Genomic DNA, 21,413 nt, shown 5'->3' with positions numbered 1-21,413 from the left:
TTGCATATATTTGACAAGTGGTTAAAGGGTTAACCACCAGTGGTTAAACAAGGGTTAAATGTAGTCCTTGAGGCCTAGCAAATGAGTAACCACTGTTTATGTTTCTGTCTTCCACAGTGGACAAGATGAACAGAAAAGGACCTTAAATCTTGGAGTTTATGACTTCTCAAACATATGTATAGTGAATAAACCAATAAACTGTAAGGACTAGCACAAGGCTGCTGCAAACAATGGATCAGAAGATAAACTGTCCGAGTGTACGCATTCCCAGCTACGACGAGCATCGGGAAAAGAAGAAAAGATTTACGGTGAGAATAAGTCTCTCGCAATTGAACAAAATAAATTGGGGGGAAAAAAACTCTCTTGTAGCTGATAGCTAGCTGTTCTCCCCAAAGTTAGAAGCCCTTTATATGGTTCACAGAAAAATATTAGTGTTAAAAGATTCAGATCTTATATTTTATCAGTTACGAGCCATGAACATGGGGTAACGTGGTAATATATACATAAATCAGAATGCATTCAGGCTGCAAAAATAATTATATTCAAATGTATGGAATGGGTTATCAGTTGCAGAAATTCCTGCAATAAGTCATTCATGTGTGAACATACCCTAAAACAGGGATGGGGAACCTCTGGCCTTCCAGCAGTTGCAAAACTACAGTTCCCATCATGCTTGGACAGCCTTTGGCTGTCCAGGCATGATGGGATTTGTAGTTTTGCAACAGCTATAGGGCCGAAGGTTCCCCATCCCTACCCTAAAAGAATGGCCATTGATACATCTCTACAGCCAGAAGTGGAAACACCCTAAAGCTGTTGTGCATTGGACCTTTGGATTATATACCAAAAATACAACTTTTTAAGCCAGATGATATATTCAGGCAAGACAACTGCTTTCCTATCCCACCCTCCATATAAAATAAGCTGAAGTTTGTATTCTGTATATGTAGGCAGTTTCTGTTTCTCCATCCCCCTCATACTATTGTCATGCGATTCAGTTGCACACTGGCACTTTCATTGTTTCTGCATGGTCCTATGTTGAGTCCTTATTTGTATGCAAGGAAGATAAATGTATTTAAAGGAGAAGTTTGGCCATTATTAAAATCTGGCAGGGTTAATTTGATCCGGAGTACGAACCTACCTTTCCCCGTGCCTGTGGTGAGCAGTGGGACCAGCCTTGGGACCTCCGCTTGTAGACATTTACCCCAAGTGATGATGACGTCATGACCCAGGGGGTGGGGGTGGAATCCCTGTTCGGCTGATGGACTGGTTGCTCAGCCAATCAGTGACTGGAGCAGTGTCCCGTCCCAGTCACTGACTGGCTGGGCGGCCAGTCCATCAGCCAGGTCGTGACGTATCAGCGCTGTAGATCCTGGAGCCCGGCAGGGGTCCCAATGCTCACTGCGGGCATGGAAAAAAGTTAATTCATTCTCCTAATCAAATTTCCTCCTGCCCCTGCCGGCTGCCAGATTTTAAAAATGGCCGGACTCCTTTAATGTTTAAAATTTGCAATGAAAAATAATCCATCTTGTTCCCCATACAGAATAGTTAAGAAGAACAGGTTGACTTACTGTACACTGATTCCTTTATCTCGCCGGGAAACACTCTTTAAATCTTTATCACCGTTTGTGTTTCTCTTATTTTATTACTCTCCTGAGGTCGATAATTGACTGCGAATCAATAAACAACTGATCTCCACTTCCACATAACTCAATGGGTATTTCACTTTTACAGGTTTATAAAGTTCTAGTTTCTGTTGGAAGAAATGAGTGGTTTGTCTTCAGACGTTATGCAGAGTTTGATAAGCTGTATAACACGGTAAGTGTCAGGTATTGTTTATTGCCTGCTTACAATATCTTAAAGGGATATCCTTGGTCGGCCACCAAAGTAGTTTTAGGTTCTGTTGTAATCAACTTCTAGAACCCCCAACAATCCCAAGATTGAAGGGGATAGAGGACTGTGTCCCCTGACTCTTTCTTCTATGCATCTGCAATTTCCTGCACAGCTGAGTTGTCAGAAACCGGATGTGTTGGGAAAACATAGAAGGGCATGTAGGATTAGACCAGTGCTGTTCCCTTTTATTCTTAGGATCAGTAGGAATCCTGGAGGTTAGACCCTCACCATTCATAAAGTGATGGTACATCCTATTGATATCTCATCACACTATAATATGAGAGAATCCCTTGGTTGGAATATAGTTCTGCATTTTCCCTGTAGCAATCTACAATAAAAAGGTGAAAAGCCTTTCCTAGTGTAATTTATTCCGACAAATACGTAGTGTGAACAGGTTCCAATTGAAACGCACTCACCTATGTTAGTTGTGGAAATGCGAGGCACAACACCATGTTATACTTAAATGGGTCAGATGCTGCTCGCAGAGGTACACCACCAGAGGATCATGGAAAATGTGTCAATAGCTCATTCGGACCAGGTGAGTAGGTAAGAACCAATGCCACAGAACAAACAGAGCACCACTAAAGAAACAGAGATATGTCATATATAGGAGCACACCAACAAATATTAGGAAAGTACAAAAATAAGTTTATTAATTGTTCCCAAAAGAATACAAAAACACAAAAAAATGGCAAAGGTAACCAAATCCCTGCACGTTAAAAACATTTAAAATTCCCAAGGAGGGAAAGACACTGTGGGACCCACACAGTATTGGGGACCCCCAGGCCAACATACGGTCACATAATGTAGCTCAACTATCCCTCAAACATAATATAAGATCAATAAATAACATAGACAAAAAAAGAAAAGTGTCCTGATCAAAAAACTAAATGTTGCATATATCATGTGAACGGTGAATAAACTATGAAAATATAAGCAATAAATCAATCAAAAATTATATATCACCAAACAGAGAGGGACAGGAGCGACTCGTTGCGGCCCATGATGCCCCTACGCGTTACGTTCCACCGGAACTTCATCAGGGAGAAAATGCATTTTTTTAATGCATTTTTTTGTAGTGCAGGCCCCAATCTCTTTGGTATGATACAGAAAACACAGAGTTTTTCTACCGATTAAGCAGTTTTTATGGTAAAAAACCCCCCACTATTTTTTAATATACTGCTTGATCAGTGGAAGAGACTCTTGTGTTTTCTGTGACATTGGTTCACATGGACACAGTTTCTTCCTTGGAGATATCTTTGGTCACCTGCGCTTGCCTATAGGAGGAACGTTTTACCTACTCACCGGTCCAAGTGAGCTATTGCTGCATTTTCCCTGTAGCACTCTTCTAGTGGTAAAGGTGCCCATGCGCCTTAAAGTAAAGCACTAGAACCTTCTGCCACAGCCAGGTCATGCTGAACACTAATGTGTATGGCGACACCAGGAGAGGTAGCTGAACGGCTGACCATTATTGAAGGCTTATGTCGGCCTTTAGCTGGCCTGGCTTCTATTTAAGAAGGGATTGTACATATGCAGATATCTCACACGTGCATGCCATGTCTGCACCATACATCACCATCACTGTAGCTTGGGGATCTAACTTGACCACTGGCAGCCAGTTGGTTACTTCAAAGCCAAAGCTAATATCAAAGGAAGATTGTTCAGTGTTGACACCCGTTACATTTGTCACCTCATTGTATTCCGATTTTTGGCTCTCCCAGTAACACTGTGCAGTAACCTCCTTATGGCAGCTACGTATTCCTGGGGCCATTGATCTCATGTCATACATTTTGTGTAAACAGATGATTAAATGTATTAACTTAAGCACAGAGCCAAATATAGCACCAGGCTTATCTAAGATTATTCGCATATCTTTTATTACTTTCAGCTTAGAAAACAGTTTCCAGCTATAAACCTGAAGATACCTGCCAAGAGAATCTTTGGAGATAATTTTGATCCAGGCAAGTAAAATGTTTGTTTTATGAGCTTTTTATTTCTTTTATACAATAAGATCTGATATATAGCTGTGGTGTCCTACCACGGGTGTTACTATTACATGCACCCTTTGTAAAAGCCTGTACTTATTGTACTTATGTGGTGATGAAAGTAGTGATAAAGTTTCACCACTAGATGTCGTTGTAGTAGATATGTGTGTTCAGATGCTGCACAGCTGAAGTGTGTAAAGATTTATTGTCTTTTTGTATGTCACATGGATCTGTGAACCTATGGGAATCTGTTCTTCTTCTCTCCTATCATCTCTCTCTTGACTTTGTTTGCACTCTTCACCCACTCACAGCGCAATTTAGATGCCCTGGAGGAAGGAAGTTACGTGGGAGACAGGAAGACAATGCAAAGGACTGTAAAAAAAAAAGAATTTGCTTTAGTAACTATTACCTTACTAGTAGAGATGAGTGAAGCCTGCTTTGTTATGATTCATATGAAGCAGCAAACTCTGCTTTTGAATCCCAATGTCTGGGTGCTATGTGGAAAAGGTGGAGACAGCCCGAGGATCACCTGGAAAACATGAATATAGCCATAGCTATCCTCTTACTGTCTCCACCTTCTCCACGGAGTGCCCAGCATTCAAAAGCAGAGCATGCTCATAAGAAAGCACATTGTGCTCATCTATAGTTACTAGTAGAAATGAGCAAATTTACAGTAGGAACAAAGCAAATCACCTTGTTTCTATCAGCTTTCTGCTCATCAGGCTGCGGTCTTTGGAGTCTGCTCCGCTCTGTGCCACTCCTCCTAGGGGACTGGGAAAAGATGGATCCAGTCCTGTGGAACTGGGAGAAGTTTCCAGGACTGGATCCAGCTTTTCCAGGCACCCTGGGTGGAAAAACAGGGAGCGGAGCAGATTTCAAAGCAGATTTCAAAGCCTGCATGCAGTCTGATGAGCAGAAAGCTAATAGGAAGGCAGTTTGCTTAGTTCCTACTGTAAATTTGCTCATCTCTAGTTACTGTACTAGTCATTGCTTTTAATGTTTGTTTGTTTTTTTCTTCCTTTCAGATTTTATTCAGCAAAGAAGAGCAGGGCTGAATGAATTTATCCAGAATTTACTCCAGCATGCAGAACTGTGTAGCCAGTAAGCACTGTTATTCTATGTACCCATGCATCCATTCATTCAGATTCAGATTTTTTTTATCATTATGTAGAAATAAATTAAGTGTTTTCTCATACATAGATAACATGAGGGTCCTACCAAGATGGGGTCTCCCCCTACAATCTCCTCCTAGCAGTAAATGTAGTGCCTCTACAGCAGGGGTAGGGATCCTCGCTCTCCAGCTGTTGCAAAACTACAGCTCCCATCATACCTGGACATGATTGGAGTTTTAGTTTTGCAACAGCAGGAGAGCCGTGGTTTCCCATCCCTGCTCTACAGTATGTAGGCTCTTGCCCAGACCCAGGCCAATGATTTTTTAATTAGCTTTGCCAAGATCAAGATCAAGATCATGTACGAGAACCCTAATGTCTAGTTTGACGATGGCGTACATATATACACTGCTGTAATTAGAACAACTTTCCTGAGAAGAAGGAAACCATAAACATTTTATTATGTCCTGTTATGTCCTTATGACTGTCTGCCAAGAGACATTGTTCTCTCATGTTCAATAAACTGCAAAACCGAAACAGAAATTTCTTCTACTGGTAACAACGGCCTAGATATCAGAGAGGGATTACAAGCAGAAACCCTCCATTATTAGTCATAGCCGTATGTCTGTGGCCACTACAAGGCTTACTATAAGGGAGATAAACTAACCATATAGAATACAGTAGATATAATAAGAATAGTATAATAATATTCCATTTCGAAAATATCCATATCTTTATAGGATCTTATTCATACAGTCAGAGAACGGCTTGTTTTTTAATTTGAGCCAATGGTTAAAGGGGTACTCCAGTGGAATTTTTTCTTTTAAATACACTGGTGGCAGAAAGGTATACAGATTTGTAAATTACTTCCTTCAGGACATACAGCAGTTAAGTTGGTCGTTGATATAGGTTCAGACCTATAATTGTCGGCCACCGACCGAGCACTGCTACATGCAATAGCGGTGTGTGGCCGGCAGCTAACAATTTTCAAAAGAATGCATTACCTATCCATGGTCCAGGGCTCCTCCTGCTCCTCTTCTCCCCGAGTCCCGCGCGCTGCAGCTCCAGAGCAGCCTGTCTGGCTGAGCGACCGTCAGCTAAATCACAGGCCGGGACCGCCGCAGCCAGTGATTGGCTGAGTGGCCTGTCAGCTAAGACAGGCCGCTCTGAAGCTGCAGCATGCGGGAACTGGGAAGAAGAGGAGCAGAAGGAGCCCTGGACCCTGGATAGGTAATGTATACCAGTTTAGCAAGGGCTGCAAGGACATCAGTAACGATGTCCCTGCAGCCCTTGTTAAACGATAATCGGGGCCGTTTAATAGGCCCTGTAAACGAGCACCGATCTAGCCGATCAGCGCTCGTTTACATTTATTATCGGGCCCCTGTCGGCCCTTCTAATAGTACCCTAAGGGGTCGGGTAGTGAAATTCCATTACGCCCAACCTCTATTTCCATCAACATCATCTGTCATTGGAGTCTTGGGAAAGCCCCATGTACCGTATACTGACCAGCCTCTCTGGTGTTACTCTGCTGGCATCAAGTTGCTGATATGTCACAGCAGTGGACTTAGAGGGATATTGATTAGCAGCTCCAGAGCTTGGTGGGTGGACCAGTGCACTTAGGGGCCAGGGAAAGCCCTCAGTGCACCAATCCAGCTAATTTACATATTACCATTTTTATCTAAAAAAAAAAGTCAAATCAGCTAAAACAGGCATTGATACAATCAGTAGCCCTATAGCCCTATACTGACAGGTTTTATGTGCATATCTCATTGCCTTTAAAATATCCTAAACCTAGGATATTATTATACAGTGTTCTAGTACTGCTGACTTTCATCTGATCAGACCAATACTTTGAAATGTTTGGACTGCCGGTTATTGTTTTTTTGCAGTATGTCACGTGATTTCTCTCTATTCCACATGCTTGTGCTAAGTGATTTCATACGTTCTCTGTTCCTGTGAATTGCTCCAGGGGCTTCAGAAAACGTCTAGGTTAAAAAGTGTTTGTTTATCATGAACCAGTCCCTGAGATCTCTACACAGGAAAGGTGGTTGTTCTTTGTACATTCTATAAGAAAAATAGCAATCTTCTTCTAGAAAATGATTTCCATATTTATAAATGGTTCTGGGTAACTCTTTTTATTTTGAGATACCGATTTCTGGGACTTAAAGGGAAACTGACAACATGAATATGCATATAGCCGAGTTTCCAGTTTCGCATTGCCGATCACATGAGCAGTGCATACTTACCGTCCACGCTGCTGTGTGATTCGCCATCTTCTTTCCTGGGCTGACCATTTCACAGGTTTGTCTGTAACACTGTCCTCCCCCGCCCCGCACAGCCTCGGCCCACCCTGCTCTCCATCCAATGCTGTAGCTTCAGGCCGCCATCCGCCTCCTCTGGAATGAAGGTGGCGGCCTGAAGCTACAGCATCAGATGGAGAGCAGGGCGGGCTGAGGCTTTGCAGGGGTAGACAGTGTCACAGACACACTTCTATGACACTGTCAACCCAGGAAAAAGATTGTTTTCGATAAAGACGCCGGATCAAGAGCATCGAGGACTGTAAGCATGCACTGCTTGTGTAATTGGCAATGGGAAATTGACAGCACAGATATATGCATTTCCGTGCAGTCAATTTCCTGTTAATTTTGTTTTAGTATCCAGGTTCACTACTAATTGAAGTTAGGCATTAAAGGGAATGTACTGCATAGATTTTTTTTTTTACTAGTTAGATTGTAAAAAATACTGAAAGGAAATGTTTTTTTCTAAACTATTTCTACTTTTTTTTTGGGGGGGGGGGGGGGGGGCTGCCATGTTGCCTAAGCATTTTGTGGCACACTTTACAGCAAGCCTCATAGATAACAATGTACAGCACCTGTGCCGTTGATATGAATGAGAAACATTACTGAGTGTACTGAGTGACCTTTGAAGAGGTCATTCCATAAAGAGGGGAAGGCTAAGCTGTGAGCTCCATCTATTGTATTTTCTATCTACTGGTTTCAACTTTTGCTGTAATTCGGACAAATTACTTTACAGCAGCCTCCTTGTTATCACCACAGACAGAACAGGGCGTCTCAGCTTAGTTGTAGACCTAGTGGGAAAAATAAAAACTGCAAGATTTCAGGATTTTTTTATATTATAGACCGCAAAATAGAACATTAAAGGGGTGCTCCAGCGTGGGGGCACTTTTTTGGGGGACTGGGGAGGAGGTGGCTGAAATAAAAGACGTCTACTTACCTCCCCGATTCCAGCGGCGGGTCCCGCATCACGGCGCTTCGGTGCTTGGTTCCCGGCCGCTTCCGGGTGTCTGACGCCACCCGAGATGCTACGTCTAATGGCCGCTCAGCCACACAGTGAAGGAGGCGGGATCCGAGCCGACTTCAAACGGATCCCGCCTCCTTCACGGAGTGGTTGAGCGACCCTGAGACGTAGCGCCTCGGGCGGCGTCAGACACCCGGAAGCGGCCGGGAACCGGGCACCGGAGCGCCATGATGCGGGACCCACCGCTAGAACCGGGGTGGTAAGTGGACGTCTTTTAATTCAGCCACCTCCTCCCCGGTCCCCCCCAAAAAATGCCCCTACGCTGGAGCACCCCTTTAAATAAATATATATGTTCAATGCAAAACTTGATTTCAACAATAAGACACTCCATATACAAATATAAAACTGATATCCTTTGTCCACTGATCTGTATTGATGACACCTTGACAGGAAACCTATTTATAGTGCTTATACAGGATTATGAAAAAAATATGGACGCTTTCTGTCTACAGGGTATGTGTACTATTGCGACTCAGCCGCATTCACTTCATGGGAGCTGAGAAACAATACCACATATAGCCTGTAGACCGGTTTGATGCTGATTACACTGTATACACTGTATACTTTTGATATGCTAAAGCAATCTCTGCAAAGATAAAGGAATCTATAAATCTGCAAATAATAAAGCTGATTTCCCAGGTCTTCACTCTTACCCTATTAGACTGGACAGAAAATCGTTATATCGTTCGAAATTAAATGATGATCGTCCTGTGTAATTGCAGGCAACGATTGAAAAATCGTTCATGTGTCGCTGATCGTTGATTTAGCTCTGACTCTAAAATCATTATTAATCATTCACTAATTGTAGTTCCACATTTGTTCAATAATCGTTTAGTGTAATTGCACATCATTCATTTTTTCTTTAGCTGGGATCAGATGGAGTAAACGATCGTAGTAATGACTATTGTCCTTTCACGTTAGCGATAAACAATCTCGTTTGCGATCGTTTATCATTAATCGTTAATATTTAAAAATCAATTAGTCTAATGGGACCCTTAGGCTCTGGTCACTCATAGCTTTTTTGTTGTGTTTATGCAGCGATTTTCCTGCTATTTTGCCATTACTTGCACAATTGTGATAAAATAGTTTGATTTTTGCCGCAATTCCATTAAATTCACTGCAAAATAGTCAGAAAATCAGAGTAAAAACACATGTGTGAACAAAGCCTAAGGGCCCTATTACACGGGATGATTATCGTCGAAAAACCATTATATTGTTCGAATTTAAACGATAATCGTTCTGTGTAATTGCAGGCAACGATCGAAAAATCGTTCTTATGTCGTTGATCATTGATTTAGATCTGGACGATTGAACTAAAATTGTCAATCGTTCGCTAATCGTTTGCTGTAATTCCCCATTCGTTCGCTCAAGTTGCGCATTTTTTTCACTAATCGTTTAGTGTAATTGCACATTGTTCATTGTTTTGCTGGGATCAGAAGGAATAAACGATCATAGTAACGATCGCAATAACGATCGTAGTACCGATCGTAACTAACGATAATCGCTCTGTGTAATATGGTGAACGATTTCAGGTTAACGATAAGCAAACACGTTTGCGATTGTTAACCGTTAATCGTTAAGAATCGCTCCGTGTAATCGGGCCCTTACTGATGTGCATTTGCCTCTGGTGCTCTTTTTGTATTAGAAAATAACAATAACTGTAAAATAATAATAGTAAGAATAAGTGTTTCCTGGGGATTGCTTTATATGCAGTCCTCAAAAAACATAAGTTGACCAAATCTGTGTTCACTATAAATAAGAATTGGGCTTTCAGCTTTCCTGATGGGCTTAGTTTTTGTAGAAACCTGTTTAGAAAGACCTAAGTGTGTAAACATGGCAGGTTATGGCCAGCCTAGCTTCCTGCTTAAAGGATGGGGGATGTGAGATCGTAAAAGGTAGGACAAACTGTAGTCACTCTCATTGTCCGACTGAACAACTGAGGTCACTCATACATATGCGGGACACCTTCTAGTTTACTCCCTATAGGGGTTTCCACCTCAAAAGCATCACTATGAGCTCTGTGTGATCTGAAATGGACTGGAAACACTTCTTTTAGTGAGTATACTTTTTTTTAAGCTTTTTGGGCATTGCCCTTTTAAGTGGCTTTTTTTTTTTTTTTTTTTTACCATACAAAGGACTGGTAGACTGACTTGCTATTGGTAACAGTGGTTACATGTGCCTTCATATTTCTAACTCTGATTTTTGAATCAGAAATATTATGCTTACATAGTCTTGCTGCTATGCTCGTGAGCGGAAGAACTTGCAAACTGAATACAAAGAACAACGACTTTGGCTGTCATTTTTGATGTTTCTATTGAGCCCCTGGTAGTTATATAAGCAGCAGTGCCAGCATACCATGGTGCAGGGGAGGGAGTTTGCCTTTCATTTGCATTCTGTGGGTAGACTTGTTGTTATGTCTGATGCAGGGAGCCTCTTTTATTTTATTTATTTAATTTTTTTACTTGTTTCCCATCACTCCCATATTTATAGGACATATACAATCAATAAACCTTCATCTAGACATCACGGTTTTTTAAGAACAAGCAGTGTTTACCAGCAACTTTTTGTATGCTATGCATGGCTACAGGCTACATTCCTGTATTTATTTGCAGATGGAATGCCTATAGACAAGCAATGTACACACAGATCCTGACTGACCTGTGTCTTATCTGTGGACATTCCGGGGATCTCCTATTACTGAAATAGCTTGTGCTGTATTCTTAAAGGGAACCAATCACTGCCAGAGTACCCAGGGAGCTATACGTACGGTGTTTGGGTCTTCATTACACTGTACATATAGCTTTCTGGGCATACTGGCAATGCTTGGTTTTCTTTAAATTAAAGACAAAAGGAAATAAAATGCCTTCTGTACACAATGTGTAGTACTCTCTAGCAGCTAGTACAACTGGTTAGGCAAATACTCTGCAGTGAGTCACATTGTACTCGAGTGATGGAGTGATAACCTTTGTGGCAGAACATTTACAAAGTATATAACACTAGAGGTTAAGAAGAACCATGAAAGCTCTTTGAGATAACCACCCATTGTAGCAATTCCTGTCTGTTCAGCTCTATGAATAATGAGTACTCCTTTTTTGTTTTCATTCTTTTATACCTATTATAACATTTCCAGTGTTCAAGAAGTGACACTTAACGTATAGACAGTAAGAAGTAGGGGTGCACAACAGGAGACCAAATTGTTGGTGCTTAGTACGGACGGGCTTTCAACCCAACGTATTCCAGAATAAATAATCCGTAGCACTCGTTTTCATATGCAAAAAGTGTTCAAACGTTTATTTACAGCGTGCAGAAAGGTAAAGCCAGGTATATTGCAATAATTATTTCAGAAATGACACCTCATCGGTGTGAAAGCAACATAAGGTTTATGGCGACTTGTGGACGTTTCGACCTTATCCAAGGTCTTTCTCAACGTCGCTGGTGTAGAATGTGTTGTGGTGCGCTCCTGCCGCTGTCCTTGTGGCGTATCACGCACTGCGCTGTACTTAACGTAGACATCCGGCAATTTTTTATTTTTTCTCAGAAGATCCTTAGTAAATCTAAAGTTATATAACCTATAAACTGTAATTGCCAAATCAAAGGCTTTACCTGACTTTTCATCCCCCTCTATGGCCGCCCGATGTTCTGCACTCTGTATTTTTCTGCTTACGTCACGACCTAAGGTCCGTTCCAAGGCATATCATCATATTGAGTTGTGACGTTCAGCTTCCTTGAATATGAAGTTCCTGGGCAATTTAGTAAATCTTTTATTATATACCTATTGTTTGGGTCAGACCGAGATCACAATAAAAGAGTGCTGTGCATTAGAGGCATATCTATGTGTGCACAAGTTAAAGTTCCTTTATGGTGCGTTCATACCTACAGGATCCCCCCCCCCCCCCCCCCGGCACTGGCTGGTTACATGCATGATATATACCCTGGCACTTGTGGCACTTGGGGCCCACCAATATAGAACCAGTGAGACAAGACACGTTGACCCCGCTCCTTTCCTGGATTCATCTGTATCTGTGACAAATCCCTTTTTCAGTCTAACTAAAACTTTCAGAACCCTCTCTATTTATACAGCTCTCAGGGTATGCTGGGAGTTGTAGTCTCTGAGAGGACAACCCTATAATAAATAACTGTGTGCAGAGGCTCCTGGTGGCTGCAATCTGAGGGTGACAACCATCAGCCCTGAAGGTCCAGCAATACATCTGTCTACACTGTACTACAACTCCCAGCATATCCTGAGGGCTGCAGACTGTGATTACATGCTGGGAGTTGTAGTGCCTGCAGCTGTTGTAGTTGGGTCCTATATACTGGATGCTTTGTGGTATATAAGAATACATAGCTCTGTGGGGGCTCAGTGTAGGGAAGTGACCCCAGAACAGCACTAATAGGGGATAGGGGTAGATGTTGTTGTTCTATCCCCTATTAGTGATGTTCTGGGGTCACTTCCCTACACTGAGCCCCCACAGAACTGTATTTTGATCTCCCACAAAGCATCCAGTGTATAGGACCCAACTACATATGCTGGGAGTTGTAGTGCATGCAGCTGTTGTAGTTGGGTCCTAGTTTAAAAGTTTGCGCTAGTGTACTGTAGTGACCGCAGGGCTGTGTCAGTACACTACCGCAAACAATACACTGACCCAATGGTACACAGGCTCTGCACACGATAGAAGTGATTACAGTGCAGTTACTAATGACTCACAGGTGACGTCTTCTCCGATTGGCGTCGCTCACTTTTTTGCTTTCTTCTCTATCTGGCGCAGCCATCATGAAGACATCTCCGACCACAACTCATCTGCAGGCGGGCAGCTGGGGTGACGGTGAGGGGGAGCAGATAGGGGTGGCAGGGGCAGGGGGAGAGTCTGGGGAGGCAGAGGGAGCAGCTAGGGTGGCTGGGGGGGTGCAGGAGGAGAGGCAGGGGGTGTTGGAGGAGAGACTGGGGGGGTGCTAGGGGAGAGGCTGGGGGGTGCAGGAGGAGAGGCTGGTGGAGAGGCTGGGGGGATGCTGGGGGGATGCTGGTGGGATGCTGGGGGAGAGGCTGGTGGGATGCTGGGGGAGAGGCTGGGGGGATGCTGGTGGGATGCTGGGGGAGAGGCTGGTGGGATGCTGGGGGAGAGGCTGGTGGGATGCTGGGGGAGAGTCTGGGGGGATGCTGGGGGAGAGGCTGGGGGGATGCTGGTGGGATGCTGGGGGAGAGGCTGGGGGAGAGGCCTGGGAGAATGCTGGGGGAGAGGCTGGGGGGCTGCTGGGGGAGAGGCTGGGGGGATGCTGGGGGAGAGGCTGGTGGGATGCTGGGGGAGAGGCTGGTGGGATGCTGGGGAGAGGCTGGGGGGATGCTGAGGGAAGAGGCAGCGGCCGGGGAGCAGAGGCAGGTGAGGTAGTCCGGGCTCGTTGAGCTTCCGGCGGGCACACACTGCCTCTATCACAGGCCGGAAGCTCACAGCTGCAGCCCCGCGGTGCACGAACTTCTCTCCTGTTCGGCACGATGACGTCACGTGCGTCGCTGCCGAGCGGGAGAGAAGGACTGCGGGGCTGCAGCTGTGAGCTTCCGGCCTGTGATAGAGGCAGTGTGTGCCCGCCGGAAGCTCACCAGAGGCTGCACATCCCCCAACCAGCACTCCCCCCCCCCCCCCCCCCCCGGCCCTGTGTACAACAAGATGTCCAGCTGATAATGATAAAGTGTAAAGGCGTCAATTAGTTTCCAGTTTCTTGCAAATGCAGCGCCACACCTGTCTTTAGGTTGTGTTTTGTATACAATTCATCTCTAGTAATTTTAATGGAACAAATCTTCCAAACCACTCACAAAGGACAAGAGTGGTGATGTTTCTGGGGAAAAAGCAGCCATGTTTTTTTTTTAAGCCTGGATAACCCCTTTAAGGGTTACCTGAACAATCCATGATTTTTTTTTTGTTTTGTTTTGTTTAGTCGGGCCGCAAGATTAATTGAGCCGTCTAAAAGCTTAGTAAAGGAGCATTGATGTCGCTCATCCTCCCTTTGTCTGGCCATATAACGGGGCCTTAAGCTTGCACTTCAGCTCTGCACCATAAAGACTAGTTAGGGGTACCATGTTGCATATTTATCCTAGGAGCTCAGCTGCCTCTGTCATGACCTAATAACATTTTCTGCTCACAGCTACAATAAGAATGGTTTTAAGGAGAAGAGTGGACAGTCTCATTTATTAATTGAGAGTATTCCCTGTGTAAGCATGCATAGAGATAGTGGACAGTCACTGATTAGGACCACCCACTGGACTCCTAAGCCCAGGATCAGCAGGGGCTTCAATCAATAAAATACAAGTTATACTAAATCTCATTCCACTAAACTCTATATCACTCTGCTCAGCTTCGCCTGCCCTATGATAGCATGTTGACAGATTTAACAGCATTTTCACAGTAACCGGTTCCCATTTAATGGAATTAACTGGTGTCAGAAAGTGCCAGAGATTTGTAATTTATTTCTATAAAAAAAATCTCCAGCCTTCTAGTCAGGAGCGGATTAACTTTACCATTGGCCCCGGGCTGGTCACCAGGCCTGGGCCCCCCACCCCACTGTAACTATGGCAGAACTAGTGGGATGATCATAGTACAGGATAGATAATGTCATCATGGTCTGATTTGTGCAAAATTGGGGTAAAAAATTGTGTTTTTTTTATTGCAAATCATGGCAGAAGTATAACTAGAAGACAATACACCACTTAAAGTATAACTCTTTTTGGGTGGCTACCGCCCGAAAGGAGCCTATTATAATCTGCTACTGCTTCTAGTACTTATCAGTTGCTGTATCTCCTGTAGGAAGTGGTGTATTCTTTCCAGTCTGACACATTGCTCTCTGCTGCCACCTTCTGTCTGTGACAGGACTGTCCAGAGCTGCAGCACATTCCCATAGAAAACCTCTCCTGCACTCCAGGCTGGAAAGAATACATCACTTCCTGCAGGACATACAGCAGCTGATAAGTACTGCAAGACTTAAGATGTTTAAATAAAAGTAAATTACAAATCTCTGGTACTTTCTGTCACCAGTTGTTATGAAATAAAACATGGACATGGTTCACATGTTGGACACATTGGTTGTGTATGCAATAAAACTTCAGCTGCACTTTCTAATTGTAACATCCTTCTTCTAGCCCTGATGTCCAAGCCTTTTTAAAACTGGACTGTGCTAGACACCAGTCAGATCCATCCGATTATGAAGATGAAAGAGGAGATCAGAAGGTAAATGTGACAGTTGTGTTACCAAAATTTTTATTCAGACACATTCAGGGGGGATTTAGCAGATTTAGCAAACCTTGAAGCTATCTGCTGCTGCTATGGTCAGTTGATGCGTTCAGCTTCTGTTCTATAGCTGTCCTGTTCTATCTTGCATTTCTCATCAATAACTTAATAATACATTGTATTCATGTGTCATCCACAGGGAAGATTGCAGCAGCTATTGAGCCTCTGCAATGATATCATTATTGACACAATGTGGCTGTACTGTGATTGGCTGCCATGATTTTGCACTTCCTTGTGGATGATGTGGCATATTGCCTGAGAGCCTGTTCACACTGTCCTACCTTCTATCGTTTTGAATGGGAGGGCTTGTGCACGGCTGTTCTCCGTGCCTCTCCACTCATGTCAATTCTTTGAGCGGAGAGGCATGGAAAGCAGAGGTGCGCTAGCCCTCCCATTCAAAAAGATAGGAGGCTGGATTCGGCACCTAAATTATTTCATTTAAAGGGGTGCTCTCTCAAAAGAACTGGTGCCAAAAAGTTATATAGATTTGTAAATTACTTCTATTTACAAATTTTAAGTTTCTAGTACTTATTAGCTGCTGTATGTCCTGCAGAGAGTGATGTATTCTTTCCAGTCTGCTCCAGTCCTCTGCTGCCACCTCTGTCCCTTACAGGAACTGTCCAGAGCAGGAGAGGTTTTCTATGGGAATTTGCTACTGATCTGGACATTTCCTGACATGGACAGAGGTGGCAGCAGAGAGTACTGTGTCTGACTGGAAAAAATACACCACTTCCTGCATGACATACAGCAGCTGATAAGGACTTGAAGACTTGAGATTTTTAAATAGCAGTAAATTACAAATCAGTATAACATTCTGACACCAGTTGATTTAAAAGATGTTTTTATCCTCCGGGGTACCCCTTTAACTTAATAACTGAAATATAGGCCCTTTAACATTATTAAAGGGAACCATATCAATTAAAGCTGGTGGGGCAGAGAGAGGCTGCCTGCAACTGACCCAATGACCTATGGTTCAAGCAGCATAAACGGAATAACAGGTTCCCTTTAAGTAACTATGATGATATGTTAAACGTGGAGGAAGAGAGAGGGTGGGGATGTCACTAAGCAGTTTAGCCTTGAGGATAAAGCGCCTGTTCCTCTACTATTGCCAGTCCAACACTTACCTTAAACATAGCAACAAAGAACTAAGAATAGCACAAGCATACACCAACCATGGTTTTCTGGGGTATAAATATTGATCCTGACTGATGAATATCAAGCTCTTGCGCCCTACTCATTAATAGAACGTGTATCTGTAAGCAACAAAGGGCATGCAGTGTGGCCCCTCAGTGAGCAGGAGGGTCCCGGGGGGGTTACACATAATTGTAATTCACTCTACTGTCCTTTTGATGTTTATTTTTCAATCATGTATCACATGGTGGACAGGTCACCATAGCAAATGTATGTAGAGGAAAAGTTATATACTATTTGTTGCCTCTGTGTACTTATAGTATAGTTAAGGCGTTATTAGAAGTAGGCCGCCACATAATGCACAAAGATGTCTGCTTCCGTGATGATGGTTATCCTAGAAAGAAGTTGTGGTTTTTTCCAATCCTGGATTACCCCTTTAAATAGAGTAACTTTTCTTTATCTTTTATTTTATAGGATGGATCACCCTTGCAAAATGTCAACCTGGGGCCTTCTGTGAATCCTCAGTATGTCCAGATCTGTCATTACAATCAAAAATCTTAATGTTTGCTTAATACTGAGTTACACGGAACAAAATGTACAGTCGAACCCCTCCTAATCTCATTATAGCCCAGGAATTTACTATACTTAAAGTGGTTATGTGGAGAGCAGAAAGGGTCCTACCTCTTCTGCTCTCTAGCTTACTGTCCGTCTCTGATGAGAAGAGAGGGGGACAGGAGGGGTTTCAGGCACTGTCCAATAGCTGCCAAATGTTACCGATGTTTTTGCAACATTAGGCTGCTATTAGACATTGGGTGTGGGCGTGGCCTTGCACACAGTGCTGGCAAAATGCACCCTCCTCCTCTCTTGTCTCTGAAGCTATTATCCCAAAGGGCCAGAGGAAGGAAGTTCTGCGCTGGAGAGCAGAACAGTTAGGACCTTTTCTGATCTCCAGATAACCTCCCTAACAGGGTTGCCAAGCACTTTATTTATTTTTTTTTAAATTGGACAGGCTGGGTAAACAAAATAAAAAGAAGTATATTCACCAGCCTCAATCCCTGCCTCTGCCAAGGTACTCAGTTCCCTCTGCTTTCCATTCCCTGCTTTCCTCTTGACACATAGAATGCTGCTCAGCCAGTAACTGGTGGGTCACCATTGAGCAGGCACCTACTTCTGTGCAGAGGAGAATAGAAGGCAGCGAGCACTGTGGACCAGGCACTGTTAGACCGGCAGCGACAGGGGATCACAGCAAGTGAGCATACGTTTTTATATTTTACCCCACCCTAGTACTGAGGGAAACATATATTGCCAGATTACACCTTTAGGCTGGGTTCACACTACATATATTTCAGTCAGTATTGTGGTCCTCATATTGCAACCAAAACCAGGAGTGGATTAAAAACACAGAAAGGCTCTGTGCACACAATGTTGAAATTGAGTGGATGGCCCCCATATAATGGCAAATATTTGCTGTTATTTTAAGACAACAGCTGTTATATTGAAATAATGGCCGTTATTTACTGTTATATGGCAGCCATCCACTCAATTTCACCATTGTGTGATCAGATCCTTTCTGGTTTTGGTTGCAATATGAGGACCACAATACTGACTGAAATATACGTAGTGTGAACTCAGCCTTAAAGGGGTTGTTCACCAAAAATGTCTATTCTTCTATTTTAAAAAAATCTTAAGTCTTTTCAGCTGCTTTGTGTCCTACAAAAAGTGGTGTATTCTCTCCAGTCTGACATCATGCTCTCTGCTGCCACCTCTGTCCATGTCAGAAACTGTCCAGATCAGTAGAAAATCCCCATTGAAAACGTCTAATAAAAAGACTAAAAAGAATAGCACTTCCTGCAGGACATACAGCAGCTGATAAGTACTGAAAGACTTGAGATTTTTTAATAGAAGTAAATTACAAATATCTGGCACTTTCTGGTACCAGTTGATTTGAAAGATTTTTTTTTCTGTGAACTTCCCCTTTAATTCTGCCTGTTAAACAAACACCAACTATTTCTATTTTTTTTTTTTAATAACTATTTTTATATTTGTAGCCTTTTCAGTAATAAGATACATTAATGTTACAGTGTAGTATTATAATTGGGGTTGAAGCTAGGTTTTTCTTGTAAAAGCTTAGAAGATGCCTAGTCCTGTATCTAAAGATCTCTGCCAAGCAGCAGACGCCATCTGGGGCGCCTCGAAATAAATTAGAGACAAGTAAAACCAGTAAATGTATAGTTACTATATATTTTAAATGATATATAAAGCCTACACAATCCTCCTGCGTGAGAGACCACATTTATTATCAGACCACAGATATTCTATAACTGACATTACCCATAACTGTATACAATGGGACCACGGTGTATTCAAGGACAGTGAAGGAATTGGGTGTTTTGCATGCCACATACACAACAGCACAACGTTTCCAGTATGACTTCCAATATTGCAATATTGTAATAAAAATACATTCAATTGTGAAAAAATGTCATGGTAACTGGTAATTAAATAAAAATCCTAGTGTGGAGGGGGGGGGGGGGGGGGGGGAATTGATCATGTCTTTTATATTTCGGCGGTTTCCAAGTTGTATAAAATGGAGCTACGCTTGCCAACGTGATTGCATTATATAATACAGATGGGACTGTGGGATGGGTGGACACATATAACCCAGCGTGTTACATGAATGGTCTGAACATTTGTGAGCAGCTCTGTGACCTAACACCCATCTGCATGTGTACACAGTGCACCAGCATTGCATCACGTACATCTGGGCCGGGGAGTTGTGAATATTTCAGCCTCTCCGCCGGGACGTTGTGTGCCATGTTTATTGTGTTGTAAATGTTCAAAAATGAAGAAGTATATGAGATGTGATGAGATATATGAGATAAATTAGGATGAGAAGTTATGTCATAAGTTATTGAAAGAGTAGTAGATGCTTGGAACCAACTTCCAGCAGATGTAGTTGGTAAATCCACAGTAAGTGAATGTAAATCTGCCTGAGCTAAACATATATCTATCCTAATGATATAGGGCAGACTAGATGTAGCATGCAGTCTATATAAAGTGTGATAAAGTACTGATTGTGGAATGATCTCTCCCATTACAGCGCCAAACCTTCAGACTTCGAATACCTCAGACTGATCGGGAAAGGAAGCTTTGGCAAGGTGAGAATGTCTTTAAAAGCCATGTTCTATAGAGGGTTATACAGGCGGGAAACCACAGCATCCAGGTGTCTCAAGATACACATAAATCTGGTTGGTCACAGTCCGTAGGAATTTATGCAGATCTTTCCTATTATCCCATCCCTTATACTTTGTGTTATGGAAGCTGTAACCATTATCGGATTATAGGGAGAGAAGAAAGGGAATTGCCTAGGGACATCCACCACCTAGAGGCCTCTGCAAACATAGCACCCTGTAGCCCTTCTAAGGTCCCTGTTATGGTGTGTTTACACAGAGAGATTTATCTGAAAGCTGTTTGAAGCCAAAGCCAGGAAAAGATTATACACAAAGAACAGGTCATAAAGGAAAGACTGAGATTTCTCCTCTTTTAAAATCCATTCCTGGCTTTGGCTTTCAAAATTTGTCATATAAATCTGTCTGTGTAAACGCACCCTTACACAGGGTGATTATCAGCCAAACAGGACTAATGGTACTTCTACACGGTGCGATAATTCGCCCGTTCGCACGATTAACGATTTTGAATGAACAATGTTTTTTTTATAATGATCAGCGTTTAGACTGAACGATACATCGTACGGAAAATTCGCTATGCGATCGTTTTGCGATCGTTTAAGCCTATCTCACACATAGGTGAAATCACTGAAAGAATGTTTACACGGAACGATCTGCGAATTTTTTGCGAACGATCAACGATGATTTGAGAACATGTTGAAAGATCAAAATGAACGATTTTTTGCTCGTCGTTTGATCGTTCACTGCGTTTACACGTACGATTATCGTTCGAATTTGACCGTTATCGTGCAAAAACGAACGATCAATCGTCCCGTGTAAAAGGACCATTAGTTGCCTTGTGTAATAGAGCCAACAGTCAGCCGACAACGGAGCTCCTTCATTGGATGGCTGGATGGTTCTAACCAATAATAATAATAAAAAAAAAACTATGGTTCAAACCAAATTTTTCTTTCCAGGTGGTCCTTACAAGAGGGAAACGTGATGGGAGGTATTATGCAGTGAAGATTTTACAAAAGAAAGTTATTCTTAACAAGAAAGAGGTACATGTCAGCTTATATGTCAAATCTGAACACTGTGTTCTTCAATTTTAAAGGAGTAGTCCGGTGAAAATCTTTTTTTCTTTATAATCAACTGGTTTTAGAAAGTTATATGGATTTGTAATTTACTTCTATTTAAAAATCTTCTGTCTTCCAGTACTAATCAGCTGCTGTATGTCCTGCAGGATTCTTTGACTTTTAATACATATATTTTCCAAAGATTTTACGCCTGCTGTATTTATTTGCATTTTACATGGAATCTATTCATCTTTTCCTTGTTTGCTTTTGTAGCAAAAACACATTATGGCTGAGCGGAATGTGCTGCTAAAAAACGTAAAGCATCCGTTTTTGGTGTGTCTCCATTACTCATTCCAAACTTCAGATAAACTTTTTTTTGTTCTGGATTTCATCAATGGTGGAGAGGTAAGATCTATATTGTTTTTGCTGTAAAACATGTGCTAGCCTACAGCCGACCCCCATA

The 21,413-nt window shown here is 42.6% G+C and overlaps 1 protein-coding gene across 4 annotated transcripts in view; it reads left to right on the top strand.

Annotated features, from left to right (window-relative positions):
• Nucleotides 1-21,413, top strand: part of SGK3 (serum/glucocorticoid regulated kinase family member 3) — a 56,054-nt gene that overhangs the window by 20,732 nt on the left and 13,909 nt on the right. For 3 of the 4 annotated variants that reach the window (XM_069957508.1, XM_069957509.1, XM_069957510.1), the window contains 9 exons: nt 118-308; nt 1,732-1,815; nt 3,779-3,851; nt 4,901-4,976; nt 15,429-15,516; nt 17,182-17,231; nt 19,808-19,865; nt 20,852-20,935; nt 21,224-21,355. In XM_069957508.1, the coding sequence (XP_069813609.1) occupies nt 231-308; nt 1,732-1,815; nt 3,779-3,851; nt 4,901-4,976; nt 15,429-15,516; nt 17,182-17,231; nt 19,808-19,865; nt 20,852-20,935; nt 21,224-21,355 (723 nt within the window). In that variant the 5' untranslated portion in view covers nt 118-230. The remainder of the gene's footprint in view (nt 1-117; nt 309-1,731; nt 1,816-3,778; nt 3,852-4,900; nt 4,977-15,428; nt 15,517-17,181; nt 17,232-19,807; nt 19,866-20,851; nt 20,936-21,223; nt 21,356-21,413) is intronic. The other variant, XM_069957511.1, reaches the window with a different exon arrangement.

Source organism: Dendropsophus ebraccatus, chromosome 2 (assembly GCF_027789765.1).
Source record: "Dendropsophus ebraccatus isolate aDenEbr1 chromosome 2, aDenEbr1.pat, whole genome shotgun sequence".
In the NCBI taxonomy this organism is placed as follows: domain Eukaryota; kingdom Metazoa; phylum Chordata; class Amphibia; order Anura; family Hylidae; genus Dendropsophus; species Dendropsophus ebraccatus.
The sequence above is the reverse complement of the archived record's forward strand: the minus strand, read 5'-3'. Positions and strand labels throughout refer to the sequence as shown.